Below are 17,311 nucleotides of genomic sequence, written 5' to 3' on the forward strand. Positions count from 1 at the left end.
AGTTGCTTGTGAGACAAATTCTGAGTCTGTAATTGTTGGAGCACCGTGCTATTTTACGGACAAGATTACTCATTTATATTGTCTTTTGCTATTGTTAACCCCTGTTTGCATCTTCCTCATTCCCTTCATTCCTTGCCTCCCAATAAATCTACCCTTTGTTGTTTGCACCTCATCTTGTGTACAGTAGTCTTCCTGCACAGTGGTGGTCCCCCGGCCATTGCTTCACAAAGTGAGTGGAGTCCAGCAAATTGTGCTGGGATTTACAAACATGGTGCCAAGCTCCTCCACTAAAATTCAGGCTGTGACCTGCACATACCATGAAACATGCATAGTGCACAGCTGATAAAAGATAGGAGAGTAGGGATAGTCTGTATTTGGTTTGTGTAAATGTGAAGGATGACACCAGAGAGATCATGCAATATCCTATCGCTGCCACCACATGTGAAGGATGCGCATCTGGTCACCCCACCTCACGTCAATATTACATCAACGGGATCACGTCCATCGGGCCAGACCGTACCGGGACCGCCCCTGGGTGAGTATAATATAACCTGTTTTTCTTATCTTTCAGGATACATCAGGGGCTTATCTACAGCATTCCAGAATGCTGTAGATAAGACCCTGATGCCGGTGGCCTTAGTTTATAGGCAAATTTTGGGGTGACAGATTACCTATAACCCTGTCGATATGTCGGTAATCCAAATCTATCCCTTCACTGAATGCAGCCAACAGCAGTTTTACTAGAGAACGGAAAATATGTAGCCCCAAAAAGGACCGCTCTTTTAATGGTGATGTAGAGGTGTTCAAGTACTGCAATAGCAATATTAACCCCTTTCTGCCATCCGACGTACTATTCCGTCCATGTGACCTGGGCCTGTCTGGCCATGGACGGAATAGTACGTCATATCTTTAATGCGACACTGCAACTAAAGTCATGGCTGAAACAGTGATGTCTCAGCTTAGGATCGAGTACCGATTTGCTCGATCCTAGGCTGAAACCTGGCAGCGCCAGGCATCGGCGAAAACTTCTCAGATTGGCACGATCGACGATCACATCAATCACACCAATCACAGGGCACCGAGGTCAGTGCATTGGAAAGGCCAGGCATGGCCTGGAGCTGCTGATTGGCGCGATGGATGTAATCATCGATCACGTCAATCACAGGGCACAGCCGCAATGTGACCGCGCTGTGCCCTGCCGATGACCTGCCAGTAACCTGCATAGATCGGAGATGCGAGCTCCGATCCTCGGCCAGTGCCTGGCAACACCGGCGTCACCAAGGCCAGCTCCGATTGGTGTGATCGATGTCATCATCGATCACACCAATGACAGGTCACAGCAGTGGAATGACCGCTCTATGACCAGTCTGTGACTGCACTGCAGGTCCTCATACTAGCTGAGCAGTCACACTGCTGGATCTCCAGCTGTGCTGGGCCTTGTTGTGCCACAGAGGCCTGTGACACCACAATCCATGCTGAAAAAAAGAAGAAAGCAGAAAGAAGAGGACAAGACAGAAGAAAAAAGAAAGACTATAACCGTAAGTGTTTTGATCACTGATCCCTACCCAGTCTCTCTTCATCCACCCCAATCCGCCATCCCCCCTTCCCTTACCCCCTCCACCCCCCCCTTTGCGCCACCTCCGTGCGCACATTTAGCAGCCACCGAGCGTTCATTGGTGATGCAGTTCACCGATCAACACTCGTGATCTTTTTTCTTTCTCACCCCCCTTTGCGCCACCTCCGTGCGCACATCCAGTAGCCGCCGAACTTTGATAAGTGAAACAGTTCACTTATCAGAGCTCGTACCTGCTGTTTTCCATTTGTCTTTCTCACCCCCCTTGCACCACCACCCCTGTGCGCACATCCAGCAGCCACCAAACTTTGATAAGTGAAACAGTTCACTTATCAGAGTTCGTGACTGCTGTTTTACACTTTTCTTTTCACAGACATTTTTTTCTCCCTGGTTGTGCTTTTTTTCTTTTAGCTTTTTCTTTCTAGACAAAAGTTTACACCAAACACTATCCCCCCACACACACGTAAAAAGTGAAAAATAAAGTACTTGACACAAGTACCATATTCATTAAAATGTCATCCCGCCCATCATGTTCATCACAACAGCGCTATTCAGGGGAGGAGGCATATGCTTTCCTTGCCTCTGAGACTGATAGCGAGGGAGAGGACCACTCATTTTTTTACTTTTTAGATTCTTCATCCTCATTATCCTCTTCCTCCTCGGGTCCTGCGGAATTGCCACACAGACTTCCCAGAACAGAAGATGAGGCAATGCCCACCATTCCAGAAGATGAACCAGCGCACCCCATTAAAGACCCCGTATGGACCTTGGCCCCCCCCCCTCCGAAAATTAAGAGCTACTGATTCCTGATTTTGTGGCAGAATCAGGAATCAAGTTTGACACCATAGGCCTCACAGAAATAGACTTTTTCAAAGTCTTTTGCTCTGAGGATTTTTTTAACCTCATGGTGGGCCTAACTAGTTTATATGCTCATCAATTTTTGGGCACAAAACCCCAGTTCATCATTTTCTAACTGGTTTCCTGTAGATGCAGTTGAAATTATGCATTTTTTGGGTCTGGTCCTTCACATGGGGATCCTGAAGAAGCCAGAACTTTGGCAATATTGGAGTGTTGATATTTTATACAACACTCCAGTGTTCCAAATGGTCATGGTCCAGTGGGAGTGAGTGGGAAATTTTTTTTTTACTGTTTAGGCACATTAGTGGCTCTGTAAATGGAACATGATGCCCGCAGACCATTCCATCAAAGTCTGCATTCCAAAGCGTTACTAATTCCCTTCCGAGGCCCGACGTGTGCCCAAACAGTAGTTTTCTCCCACATATGGGGTACCAGTATGCTCAGGAGAAATTGGACAACAATTTTTGCGGTCCAATTTCTCCTGTTACCCTTGGGAAAATAAAAAATTGGGGGCTAAAAAATCATTTTTGAGAAAAAAATGTTTTTCTCTCACGCCCAGGCATTATAGACTTGGGATACAGTTGGGGATTCAAAGTTCTCACCACACATCTAGACAAGTTCCTTAGGGGGTTTAGTCTCCAAAATGGGGTCACTTGTTGGGGTTTCCACTGTTTAGGTACATCAGGGGCTTTCCAAACGAGACATGGCGTCCGATCTCAATTCCAGCCACTTTTGGTTTGGAAAAGTCAAACAGCGCTCCTTCCCTTCCGAGCTCTGCCATGCGCCGAAACAGTGGTTTTCCCCAATATATGGGGTATCAGCGTACTCAGGACAAATTGTTCATCAACTTTTGGGGTCCAATTTCTCCTGTTACCCTTGAGATATTAAAAAATGGGGACTAAAAGGTCATGTTTGTGGAAAAAATATAATTTTTTATTTTCATGCCTGGGTGTTATAAACTTTAGTGAAACACTGGGGGTTCAAAGTGCTCACCACACATCTAGATAAGTTCATTGGGGAGTCTAGTTTCCAAAATTGGGTCGCTTGGGGGTTTCCACTGTTTAGGCACATCAGGGGCTCTCTAAATGCGACATGGCATCCGATCTCAATTCCAACCAATTTTGGCTTAAAAAGGTCAAACGGTTCTCCTTCCCTTTCGAGCTCTGCCGTGCGCCCAAACAGTAGTTTTCCCCCACATATGGGATACTCATGAGAAATTGTACAACTTTACCTGTCCATTTTCTCCTTTTAACTTTGTGAAAATAAAATATCATTTCTGTTACTAAAAAGTGGAATGTTAAATTTTTCCTTCCACGTTGATTCTGCTCCTGTGAAATACTTGAAGGGTTAATAAACTTTTTTCATGTAGTTTTGATCAGCTTGCGGGGTGCAGTTTTTAGAATGGTGTCACTTTTGGGTGTTTTGCTGCCATATAGACTCCTCAAAGTGACTTCAAATGTGAGGTGGTCCCTAAAAAAATGGTTTTGTAAATTGTGTTGTAAAAATGAGAAATCGTTGGTCAACTTTTAACCCTTATAACTTCCTAAAAAAAATGTTTTCCAAAATTGTGCTGATGTAAAGTAGACATGTGGGAAATGTTATTTATAAACTATTTTGTGTTACATATTTCTCTGTTTTAAGGGCATAAAAATTAAGTTTGAAAATTGCAAAATTTTCCAAATTTTTTACAAATATCCGTTTTTTACACAAATAAACGTAAGTTAAATCTAAGAAATTTTACCACTAACGTGAAGTACAATATGTCATGAAAAATAGTCTCAGAATTGCCAAGATCTGTTGAAGAGTTCCAGAGTTATTACCTCATAAAGGGACAGTGGTTAGAATTGTAAAAATTGGCCTGGTCATTAACATGCAAAAAACCCTCAGGGGTAAAGGGGTTAAACCCTATCCCCGATGAAGAACACTGACCATAACGTGCGTCAAGGTACGTGCCGCAACAGTACAGAACATCACCAGGTAACACCAAGGTTTTATATCTCATTATGTTTCTCAGATTTGGATTTAACTTTTTATATGTGCACCTATTTTAGTGCAGCAGCACTTTCTATTGCCCACACTTATTACTTGAATCTTGTGCATCCTGCCTACCTATTACATTGTTCCATGCCTTCCTGGTGTATACATTACTTATAATCACAGCATTTAATTTTCACCAACTATCAGTATGTATCTTAGTATTGCTATTTATATTTACCTTTTCCAGTGTATTGAATTTATTTTTTACATCTCTTGATACATACTGATAATTTGATTATTAGAATTATCCATTCTTTATTTCGGTGATTTCTTCCATTGATCTCTGTGATGTACTATCTATGTTCACATGCTTTTGTATTATATTTTTAAAGTGTCTATTTCCTATACAGCTATTTATTTATATGTGTGGGCACCGCCGTTAGTTGTGCCACCATTTTACCAATCTCTTTAATAGAGGTGTTTTATCTTCACCCCTTGTTTACTGTCTTGTGACCTACATTCGGTTTTTCCTCCATTGGTTCTTATTTAATATTAAACCCTGTCTATATGCCTGTAATCCAAAACTATTCCTCCACTGGATGTAGGTAACAGCAGTTTTACTAGAGAAAAGAAAAAATGTAGCCCTGAAAAGGACTGTTCTTTTAATGGTACAGCATACTGTAGGTATACAATTACTGCAATTGCAATATTAATAGCCTATATGCCTGCACTAAAATAAGAAAACTCAAACGCCAAGGACCCCTAAAATCTAACTTTTATTCAACAACAATTAAAAACTCTCTTAACAAGAACAAAAAATAATTAGATATGTACCTGTTGGAACCTAGGGAATAACTACGCTTATTCCTACCTACCAGTGGGGGTTGGCACCCTAATTTACTGCGGTAGGCGCCCCCACTCAACGTAGGCTGACCCTCAAAAATCCCTAGAATTCCCTAGATAAGGAACCCTGAAAAAATCCTGGAAAATCCCTATAGGGAAAATATTAGTTAGCAGTGGGGGTAGGCGCCCTAATGTGAGGCGGTAGGCGCCCCCACTCCGCGGCGGCTAACCCTAGGATCCCTACAAAGTCCCTGAATCGGGATAGAAAATAAAGAATTGTGCCCAAAACTCCCAAACACCCCAAAAAAAATAGAGAATCAAAAAATGAAAAATGCACAAATTTTAAAAAAAGTGAGACAGAATCTCACTAATTACATAGATGTGCCCAAAATTCACATACCAGACATCTATAACTAGAGCAAATCATGCCCCACAAAAATTGCACCAAATGAATGAATAGGACATAAATAGTCTCAATGTAGGTGAATGAGATATAGCAATATCAGTATTGTCCATATAAGATCAAAAAAAGCGCTCTTACAATATCAATAGCAATAAGCAGGTGCTCAAGACATATACATCAATATATCATACCAATACTATTTAAAGTGCATATTGTAATGTGACATATCAGACATTAGTAGTAGACATCCTAAGGGCATATAAAAAAACAATGCATCATACCCTCACTGTTTAAATTGCACGCTACAGTATAATATGTCAGAACGGAATCACAAGCCTGAAGCCCCCAAAGAGGCAATGTTTACTTATGAAAGGACACAATCATCCCCATTATAAGGAAAATACCAGGATTCTTGACTTCGTCCTTCAACGTAATTATTTCCTTTTCAACGGGAAATGTTACCACCAGCTCAGGGGCACAGCAATGGGGAGCCCTTGTGCTCCCACATATGCTAATTTGCTCCTGGGCTGGTGGGAGGACATTTTTGTCTTCAGGGACGAGGATGACACATGGTGCCCCAGGATTATTTTCTGGGGCAGATATATTGATGACATCCTCGTCCTGTGGAAAGGTTATGCTGTCTCATTTTCTAACTTCCTGCAGTACTTGAACTCCACAGTGGAAGGCCTGTTTTTTACCTTTGAAATAGGCGGGGACAGCATCACCTTTCTGGACGTCTCCATTAAGAGACTTAGTGATGGCTCTCTTGGTACATCTATTTACCGTAAACCATCGGCTACGAATAGCCTTTTGAGGTGGGAGAGCCACCACCCATTTCCGTTGAAACGTGGCATCCCCAAGGGAAAGTTCCTCCGGTTACGGAGGAACTGCTCTTCCCTGAGTGATTTCAGAACTAGATTGTAACAACTCTGCTGGCATCACGGCATGGCCTCGCACCTCTCACACTATCTTACCCACTGCTCCAGGTCATGATGTGGTTTCTGTTTCTTGCCAGCTCCATGTTCTGTGTCTCTGCTCTCTGCATGCTTCATGGTTCTGTGTATAGAGGGGCGACGCCTGAACTCTCTGGTTCTTATAGGAATCAGATGCATCTGTCCAATCTGTTCCTGACCAATTGCCAGGAGACCTCCAGTATTTAGTTCAGCTCCACCCAGTGGTCTGGCCCTGTGCAATGTGTTAGCTCAGTTAGTGTCTTGCTTCTGAGTTTGCCTGGCCTTTTTCTGAGTTACTCCCTCTCCGGAGGATTCTCTGTGTTATTTCCTTGGTCTTGTTGTCCGCCCACCAGGAGGCAGTATATCCTGGTCCCAGTGTCTTTGTCCTTGTGTCTTGTTCCATTGCCTTGTCTGTACTTAGTCTTATCTCTGTCTCCTAGTCTTTGGCTTCCTTCCCTGTTGTCTTTCCTTGTATTCTCAGTCTGCTTTCACTCCTCACTCTTGCAGCTCTGCCTGCTCTGAACCTTTGTTACTTTATCTCTGCTCCTCACTTCTGCGGTTCTACCTGGCTCCGCTCCTTGCGGTTCTACCTGGCTCCGCTCCTTGCGGTTCTACCTGGCTCCGCTCCTTGCGGTTCTACCTGGCTCCGCTCCTTGCGGTTCTACCTGGCTCCGCTCCTTGCGGTTCTACCTGGCTCCGCCTCCTGCTCTTGGCTCCGCCTCCTGCATTTCTGTTCTTGGCTCTAGCTCCTGTGCTTTCGCTCTGCATCCGCTCTTGCGGTCTTTATCTACTTATTCCTAGGTCCTCGTGTCTGAACAGGTTCTTACCCGTTCTACATACCTGCCTGCAGACCGGTCCCTACCGGTTCTTCCAGTGTACCAGTCTTGTCCACCAGTCCTGCCAGAGAGCCAGCCGTGCCCGCCTGCCTACCAGAGAGCCAGCCGTGCCCGCCTGCCTGACAGTGTTCCTGTTGTACCCGTCTGCCTGCCTATGTGCCAGCCGTGCCCGCTTGCTTGTCTTTGTTCCGTTCCCTGGTGGGATCAGCAGCCACAACCAGACTCCACCCTGGAGTGGTACCTGGTAGCTTCCTATTGCACAAGTCTGACCTCACCATCAGAGGCTCCAGCGAACACCTAGGAAGCTACTTAGTTACGCCCCTTCCAGGGAGGTTTGGTCTGTGGTCCAGTGGGGCCACTCCCCCGCATGCCCGCGCCAACCAGTCTGGGCGCGAGCATGACAGTTTGCACAGGCCATGGCCTCCGCTGTATCCCATGTCCTACCGCTCGCAGAGCATGATGAACTTTTTTCCTGCCCGTATGAGCAACCTGAAAAATTTGTTCCACCAAGGGTGGTTCAGATTGAAGAGACCTCTGACCCAATTATTGTCTCTAATGCTCTCTTCAAGCAACTTCAGGCCTATGAGGAGGAGCACTACTCAGCTGACCCACCTAGGTTCTATGGGAATCCTGAAGAATGCCAGGGGTTCCTGAAGCAGTGCTTACGCTACATCCTGCAGAATGCAGCTTGTTTCCCCTCTGACTGGGTCAAGGTGGGTTACATCATGTCCTACCTGGCCGAAGATGCTCTAATATGGATAACTCCCCTCTGGGAAGCAGGGGATCCTATCGTCATGAACCTAGGGGCCTTCCTGGTGGCCTTCCGTAAAGTCTTTGACAAGCCTTGTCCTGCTGCTCCTGTTAAGTCTTCCCCATCTAGATCCGAGAGGCGCTCCAGACGGGCGAAACCCGTGAAGAAACCCCCACGTCAAGCCATGACCGTCTGTGACCCTCCTGTTCCTCTACCCGTTAAAGCAGCAACCTGTGTTAAGCCTAAGAAGGTTGATGAGAGTGGGCTGGCAAAGCAGCAGCCTGAAATCAACCATAAGAAGGGCATACAATGTCGCTGCTGTTGTGAGGAACACCTGGATGGCCTCTGTCCAGGGGATCTTAAGCTCCAAAACCTCGGGCCAGTTGGAGAGGCTGCCCCTGGCGAGAGTACTTCCTCTCCATCTAAGTTAATGACTGTTTCTCTGCCTTCTGGGAGCTTTGGTGTGTCTAAGCCGCCTGTCATACGGAGTCGGTGTACGGTCTCCGTTCTTCAGCTCCAGAACCCAGTGTGGGCGTTGCCTGATAATGGCCGAACCCTGCTAAAGAGCAGTCTAGTCCTGCAAGGACAACTACAGCTCCAAGTTGGAGCCTTATACACAAAGAAGTTTGTTTTCCGTATGCTGTCTGTTATGCCCATAGGTCATTCTAAGCCAAGGACTCTACCACCCGCTCTGGTCAAGAGTTGCAGTAAGGTGCTTCGTTTGAACTTACCCAGTCTTGAGAAGTGTCTGGTTCCCATGCGTCAAAGACACTCAGCAGTGACATCTTCTTCTGCTGGTCTGCTAGTCGTCGAGTCAAGCTGTGCTGACGTCACCGAAGATGGGGAAACGGTGACTATGTCTCCACACATCTCCAGCGACTATACCAGTAAACACTTAGTCGTCGAGTCAAGATGTGCTAATGTCACCGAAGATGGGGAAGCGGTGACTATCTCTCCACACGTCTCCAACGACTTTTCCTGTATTCCGTTCCTAGGAACATCCCCGCCACTTGGACGATTTCTTCTGGATAACGGGCACAAGATTGTTCCTATGTTTATACCTTCTGCGCCCTTATGGCCGGCTGGTGAAGATTTCAAAACTGAAGTTTGTTCACCTCAATTTTTCTCTGACCCGGTGGAGCTGTTCTCCACACTCATCTCTAGTGACTTTTCCTGTGTTCAGTACTCTAGAACATCTCTGCTACCTGAAAGTTTGTCTCTGGATATCGGGTAGAAGATGTATCCTGTGAGTATTCCTTCAGCTTCTATGTGGCCGGCTGGTGAAGATAACAATTCGGTATCTTCCAAGTCCCTGCTTCTTGTCTACCCTGAGGAAATGGTCCAGTCCATTGAGAAAGCTAACCATATTGGGTACAATGAGACTTTGCTATCCGAGATTTCTGATGAAGCTAACCCTGCAGAGCACAAAGAGACTTTGTTTTCTGAGATACCTGGTGACTCTCCTGCCGCCTTCTACCCTGAAGATGTCATGTTGGCCTGGACTATGTGTGCTCCCATCCTTCTTCTACAAGTTATTCTAGCGGGCTTGAAGAGGAGGGGCCGTAAAGGGGGGGGTACTGTAACAACTCTGCTGGCATCACGGCATGGCCTCGCACCTCTCACACTATCTTACCCACTGCTCCAGGTCATGATGTGGTTTCTGTTTCTTGCCAGCTCCATGTTCTGTGTCTCTGCTCTCTGCATGCTTCATGGTTCTGTGTATAGAGGGGCGGCGCCTGAACTCTCTGGTTCTTATAGGAATCAGATGCATCTGTCCAATCTGTTCCTGACCAATTGCCAGGAGACCTCCAGTATTTAGTTCAGCTCCACCCAGTGGTCTGGCCCTGTGCAATGTGTTAGCTCAGTTAGTGTCTTGCTTCTGAGTTTGCCTGGCCTTTTTCTGAGTTACTCCCTCTCCGGAGGATTCTCTGTGTTATTTCCTTGGTCTTGTTGTCCGCCCACCAGGAGGCAGTATATCCTGGTCCCAGTGTCTTTGTCCTTGTGTCTTGTTCCATTGCCTTGTCTGTACTTAGTCTTATCTCTGTCTCCTAGTCTTTGGCTTCCTTCCCTGTTGTCTTTCCTTGTATTCTCAGTCTGCTTTCACTCCTCACTCTTGCAGCTCTGCCTGCTCTGAACCTTTGTTACTTTACCTCTGCTCCTCACTTCTGCATTTCTGCTCTTTTCTACTCAGCTTATCTTCTGCTGTTGCAGTTATCCCTTGCTGCAGCTTCTCTCCACATTCTTTGTGGCTCTGCTTAGCTTTGCTGCAGAGACCCCTCCCGCAGCACCTCTCCGCTCCTTGCGGTTCTATCTGGCTCCGCTCCTTGCGGTTCTACCTGGCTCCGCTCCTTGCGGTTCTACCTGGCTCCGCTCCTTGCGGTTCTACCTGGCTCCGCTCCTTGCGGTTCTACCTGGCTCCGCTCCTTGCGGTTCTACCTGGCTCCGCTCCTTGTGGTTCTACCTGGCTCCGCTCCTTGCGGTTCTACCTGGCTCCGCCTCCTGCTCTTGGCTCCGCCTCCTGCATTTCTGTTCTTGGCTCTAGCTCCTGTGCTTTCGCTCTGCATCCGCTCTTGCGGTCTTTATCTACTTATTCCTAGGTCCTCGTGTCTGAACAGGTTCTTACCCGTTCTACATACCTGCCTGCAGACCGGTCCCTACAGGTTCTTCCAGTGTACCAGTCTTGTCCACCAGTCCTGCCAGAGAGCCAGCCATGCCCGCCTGCCTACCAGAGAGCCAGCCGTGCCCGCCTGCCTGACAGTGTTCCTGTTGTACCCGTCTGCCTGCCTATGTGCCAGCCGTGCCCGCTTGCTTGTCTTTGTTCCGTTCCCCGGTGGGATCAGCAGCCACAACCAGACTCCACCCTGGAGTGGTACCTGGTAGCTTCCTATTGCACAAGTCTGACCTCACCATCAGAGGCTCCAGCGAACACCTAGGAAGCTACTTAGTTACGCCCCTTCCAGGGAAGTTTGGTCTGTGGTCCAGTGGGGCCACTCCCCCGCACGCCCGCGCCAACCAGTCTGGGCGCGAGCATGACATAGATCAACTGAACTTAAACATCGCTTTAGGGCTAGGGGATACCCTGATGATGTGATTGCTTCAGCTTATGATACTGCCTTGGACTCAAACAGGACATCACTTCTGTTACCAAAGACCGTGACTGATTCAACATCTATCACACGCCTCATTGGCACTTTTGATGACCAGTCGAGGAGGGTCTTTGACATCTTTAAGAGGCATTGGCAGATTCTGAAATCTGATCCAGACATAAGCGGTTTTGTTGCTGCTCATCCATCTATTACGTATAGAAGGGGGAGGTCAATTAGGGACAATGTTGTCCAGAGCCACTTTGTGCCTCCTAAAAAACAGGGTACCTGGTTAGACAATAGATCCACCGGTACATTTAGGTGTGGACATTGTTCTTTTTGTAAGCATGTTAGTGTCTCCAGTACCTTCAGAAGTTCAACTACCAACAGGACATTCTCTATGAGACAGTTTGCTAATTGCAGAACCGTGGGCGTGGTGTATCTCTGCACATGCCCTTGCCCCAAGGATTATCTGGGCAAAACCAAACGCGAACTTCGTGTTCGCATTAGTGAACACCTTGGTGATATTCGGCACCGCAGAGATACACCAATCGCAAGGCATGTTATCCAAGAACATGGAGGTGACCCGAGTTCCTTACAATTCAGAGTTATTGAGGTTATCCCTCCCTTTGTGAGACGAGGTGATTGGGATAAAAAAATATTACAGCGAGAAACAAGATGGGTCTATATATTGAGATCCATGAGCCCTGCAGGCCTCAATGAACAATTGACTTTCACTAGTTTCATCTAAGCCACCTGTCAGGTCCTGTATAATCTGTGCTGTAGCCATGTATATTGATATTATAGTTATTTTTTATCTTATCGTTTTGATATTGTATAGCCTTATTTCTCTTTTCATGGTTTGTTTATTGTCCGTTTTTCTTTTTTTTTTTTGCTGTGGGTACTTACCTGAGATCACTGGTGTATTATTTTTCATTTCCCTTTTTATGGGTTGCAATAATTACCGTACTAGTGTGGGATTGCCCGGCAGATGTGACTTTATTTATGTGCAAGGTACTCAGGGATGCACTTTGTGTGCGGGTTCATTTTTACCTTGCACACACTATTTCTATTTATTGAGCATTGTATTATGCACCCCTCTGCGCTGGTATAATGGGTACATGCGCTAAGTTTTATCGTGCAATCATCTGGTTGTGTGGGGTCTTTTCTAGTTTTCCTTTATAGGTGGCTCCTAGGTCACGTGCCTTGCATTTTTGTATATTATGATTTGTGTCATATTTGCCCGCCTCCGTTGTGCATTCCCATTGTGGGTTGCACATGAGTGGGCGGGTCGTAGGCTTTTTGCGTAAGCGTTAGTGATTATGGCGTCGGTTTCAGTGTGGCACGCATTCTGCGTTCCACCTGTGTATACGGCGCTTCTAGCTAGATGGCGCTATACATTTTGTGACGCCACTACGTTTTGCGCATGCGCCGGACACTCTGGTGCTTTTCCTAGTATGACACGCATTCTTGCGTTCCACTTTGTATTCGGCGCACAGATGATGTCATCTCTGGGGGCCGCTTTGAAATCAGCGTGCTCCACATGGTTCCGGGTTGCCCCTGGCTATTTATAAGGTGTTACATGGTGAGTCTACCACAGCCCCTATTTTTTCGCAGTTACATGTACCCCTGATGAACCCCCGCTACACATATGGGGGGGAAACGCGTCGGGCATTGTTTTGGGGAGACTGCCGTGCAGCGCTTGATGTGATTGCTATATTTATCCAGCGGTGCCACAAGGTTGCTACAAGCCTGCAGATGAGTATTAAAATCCTGGTATTTTCCTTATAATGGGGATGATTGTGTCCTTTCATAAGTAAACATTGCCTCTTTGGGGGCTTCAGGCTTGTGATTCCGTTCTGACATATTATACTGTAGCGTGCAATTTAAACAGTGAGGGTATGATGCATTGTTTTTTTATATGCCCTTAGGATGTCTACTACTAATGTCTGATATGTCACATTACAATATGCACTTTAAATAGTATTGGTATGATATATTGATGTATATGTTTTGAGCACCTGCTTATTGCTATTGATATTGTAAGAGCGCTTTTTTTGATCTTATATGGACAATACTGATATTGCTATATCTCATTCACCTACATTGAGACTATTTATGTCCTATTCATTCATTTGTTGCAATTTTTGTGGGGCATGATTTGCTCTAGTTATAGATGTCTGCTATGTGATTTTTGGGCACATCTATGTAATTAGTGAGATTCTGTCTCACTTTTTTTAAAATTTGTGCATTTTTCATTTTTTTGGGGGTGTTTGGGAGTTTTGGGCACAATTCTTTATTTTCTATTCCGATTCAGGGACTTTGTAGGGATCCTAGGGTTAGCCGCCGCGGAGTGGGGGCGCCTACCGCCTCAAATTAGGGCGCCTACCCCCACTGCTAGGTAGTATTTTCCCTATAGGGATTTTCCAGGATTTTTTTAGGGTTCCTTATCTAGGGAATTCTAGGGATTTTTGAGGGTCAGCCTACGTTGAGTGGGGGCGCCTACCGCAGTAAATTAGGGTGCCAACCCCCACTGGTAGGTAGGAATAAGCGTAGTTACTCCCTAGGATCCAACAGGTACATAACTTGTTGTTTATTTATCTAATTATTTTTTGTTCTTGTTAAGAGAGTTTTTAATTGTTGTTGAATAAAAGTTAGATTTTAGGGGTCCTTGGCGTTTGGGTTTTCATATTTATCTAGGATTCCAAGTTATCCTTTTTTGTGGTTTGCACTAAAATAAGCTCTCCCTCCTATAACAATTGTTCCTGAACTGTTTCCCAAGGACAGTGCACCAACGTCCGCGTCACCAGGTCTTGTATAAGACCCAGTGATGCGATGCGGCCAGCCAATCAGAGTAATGCCAGTATCCAACATGGCTACTGTATTACAGTGTATGGCAGGCAATCCCTTCATGTATATTGGCTGTATAACAGTCGCAAAACATGTGGGGCAGGGACACGAGCATGGCACTTGAGCACCCACGATACTCAATCAAGAAATGAGCGCACCCGAGTACCCCGATGCTCGATTGAGTATCGAGCAGTGACGAGGACACTTGCTCATCACTAGCATAAAGGCTAATGTCCATATGAATATGGAAGAGTGACAATAACTGGGCAGCTGAAACTGGAAGAATAAAGTATTTAAATTCATGGAAATAAAATGCATTTGCATAAAATCCAGAGTACACCCTTGCCTGTATCACCACACAATATGTACATAAGTTCACAACAAGAGCTTGAAGAATAAAGTTGGCAAGAAATTGAACGTATATTGATATGGAGCATTTAAAGCTTAGGTGGCAGGGAAAAGAGTTGCATTTTAAACATTTCAAAAGCAGAATTATACGTATATGCTGCTAAACAATAAATAACAAAAAATGAATACCTGGCTTCAGATGCAATACCAAAACATATGGTACTTTGGCTTTTTTAAAGGATACAATTTCCACAAACAAATAGGATGATAAAGTAAATGCAGACAAACATTCCTGGGAAAGAAGGGCCACCATATGCCATAATTCCATTATACATCACAGAATTCCAGTCCTCTCCGGTTAAAATCTGTAACAACCAAAGTAACGAGAAGAATTAGATTTATTGTAACTTCCAATAAAAAGAACTGCAAATAGAATCCTTTAGACATGCATAATGCAAAATGTGTTTTTGAAAAGTACAATGATCTTAGAAATCTTTTTCTCATACCTCTTATTAGTATGTAGATCTCTTCTGTATTAATTGATAGACCTTGTAAGACAGGACACATAGATGATCAGAGGTATGTATCACTGAGGTGGTTGTCATCTGTGATGTGAACCTGGAGAAATGCTCTAGTGTACATAGTACTTAGAGGCTTGTTTTTTGTGCATATGGGTCAGGTTTACGGGCAGCCTGAGATATGGGCGGGTATAGCTGCCCACATACCCCACCTGTGGGTGTGGTTCACATGTTAAAATGGAGTTTGTTTGTCTCCAGATTGAGCCAGTACGCTAGATGCTATCCAGCCTATGCGTCCTGGACTGTCTCTAAAGTGACTTTGTGGAAACTGTTTACTTTGCTTTGCTTGCACTGAAAGGACATTTATTTTCTTTTGCCTGTGTCATGGTTTCCAAAGCACCAATAAAGCAGTCTAAACATTTAAATGGAAACGGTATCTGTGTTACCTCACTATGCACCCAAGTAAGTAGCATTCCCACAATTGGTGTTAGAAGTGTGGGAGGCGTTTCCAGGGAACACGTGTGACTGCTACAAAAGTACTGCATGTCTTGGGCAAAGTCGGCTATGAGCCAGGCAGCAACGTCACACAGCAAGGAGGACCTGATTAAACACCTGCTGCAGCAGCAGCAAGAACAACACCTGGCAAAACAAGACAAATAAGCTGTTTATGCAACAGCTCCAGCACCAGCAATACCAGTAACAGATTCAGTAACAGCAGCAGCACCAACAGTAACAGCAGATTGACATATTCACAGAGGTAATCTATGGCCTGGCAGCAGCTCCGACTCCAAGGTCAGCTGAGCATTTCTGTGCCTGGAAGGCAGTGAGGAGAGCCTTGCAGAAAATGAACCAGGGTGACGATATGGAGGCCTCTCCCAAGAAGGAGAAACTCCCGCAAGAGCAGTGGGTGGAAGTCCTGGTGCCATACTTAAAAGAGGAGCCACAATAGACCTACTATGATTTAGCCTTACAAGACACCAAAAATATGCAAAATTGAAAACAGAAATTTTGGCGTGCTTGGAGGTGACAATGCCTGTCAGGGCACAACAGGTCTACTATTGGGCATATCGCTGTGACAATACCCTTCGCTCCCAAATGTTTGATCTGCTGAAACTCGTCCAAAAGTGGTTTCAGCCAGAGTTCTCTCCCCAGCGCAGATAATAGAGCGAGTGGTAATGGACTGGTTTGTGCACTCTCTTCCGAGGCCGATGAAGACTTGGGTTTCTCAGGGAGATCCAAAGCTTCTCCCATAAAGGTCAATGCTCTGCTGGACTGCTAGACATGAGGGCCACACTACCTCTCCAGCTGATCCCTGGGAAGGAGGTGTTGGCATCCACTGCATTCACGGGGATGCTAAAGACTATCCAGCAGCCAGAGTGGACATTGAAATGGCCCAAAGTACTGATTCCCATGAGGTTGGAGTGGGTCAGGACTTAATGCACCCCATTATCATAGGCCGGGACTCTTGTTTGTTTTGGGTCTTGCGGGGGGGAATTTGACAGGGCTCAGTTGCTTGGATAAGAGACTGGTCATCCCTAAGGAAGTGTCACCACATCCAGAGTCTGATGTGTTTCTCTTCTGCCCTCTTCTAGAGGATGAGGAGGTAGTGTCTCCCGAGGCAGACATTCCTGAGTTAGGGGGGACCAGTGAAAATATAGGAACCTAACTCTAAAGGAAGCATTCAATAATGTAAGCAACATAAACGGCATAGTTAAAACAGAAACACATGCGCCGTGCACACAGTGAACAAGCCGTAGGGACATTGCTCACACTACCAAGAGAGGTTTTTAAATACATCAGATGGGGAATACATACATTAGTCAGGACTGCTCTAATACGGGTATACATTGACGTTTGGTAGAGCGGCTTAAAATACATTTCTTGCAAAAAAACGTAGTAATCAAATACCCTGTGTTTTTCCATCTTTTTATTAACACTGTTTACTGTTTTTTTTTGCAACAGAGTATTTTTTGGTTTTACTGTGCCATTTTTTGTGTGGTTTCATACACGGCATAGTGCAGGAGCCAGGGGCTGACACCAGGAAAAAAGGAGCTTTTATTTAGCTCATGACAGTGACGTTTCAGTTCAGACAAATGAACTTTTTTCAAGGAGCGTACAGGTGACAAATACAGAGTATTTAAGGAGTATACATAATTACATAATTTAACAATAATCATAAAAATAAGGGCATAATCCCTCCTGATATGGAGTATACATCAAGTGTCAGATGTCATTCATTTGTGCATATATCCCCTAAAGTGCAGTGCAATAATAAAAATATGAGAAGCTTCGTACAGTGCGCATTCTTGCGCTAATTA

The 17,311-nt window shown here is 45.3% G+C and overlaps 1 protein-coding gene across 1 annotated transcript in view; it reads right to left on the reverse strand.

The window, feature by feature from the left end:
• Positions 1-17,311, reverse strand: part of CACNA1S (calcium voltage-gated channel subunit alpha1 S) — a 422,207-nt gene that overhangs the window by 210,525 nt on the left and 194,371 nt on the right. Inside the window, exon 13 of the mRNA XM_077270340.1 lies at positions 14,720-14,840. Within this exon, the coding sequence (XP_077126455.1) occupies positions 14,720-14,840 (121 nt within the window). The remainder of the gene's footprint in view (positions 1-14,719; positions 14,841-17,311) is intronic.

This window comes from Ranitomeya variabilis, chromosome 1, assembly GCF_051348905.1.
Source record: "Ranitomeya variabilis isolate aRanVar5 chromosome 1, aRanVar5.hap1, whole genome shotgun sequence".
NCBI lineage: Eukaryota > Metazoa > Chordata > Amphibia > Anura > Dendrobatidae > Ranitomeya > Ranitomeya variabilis.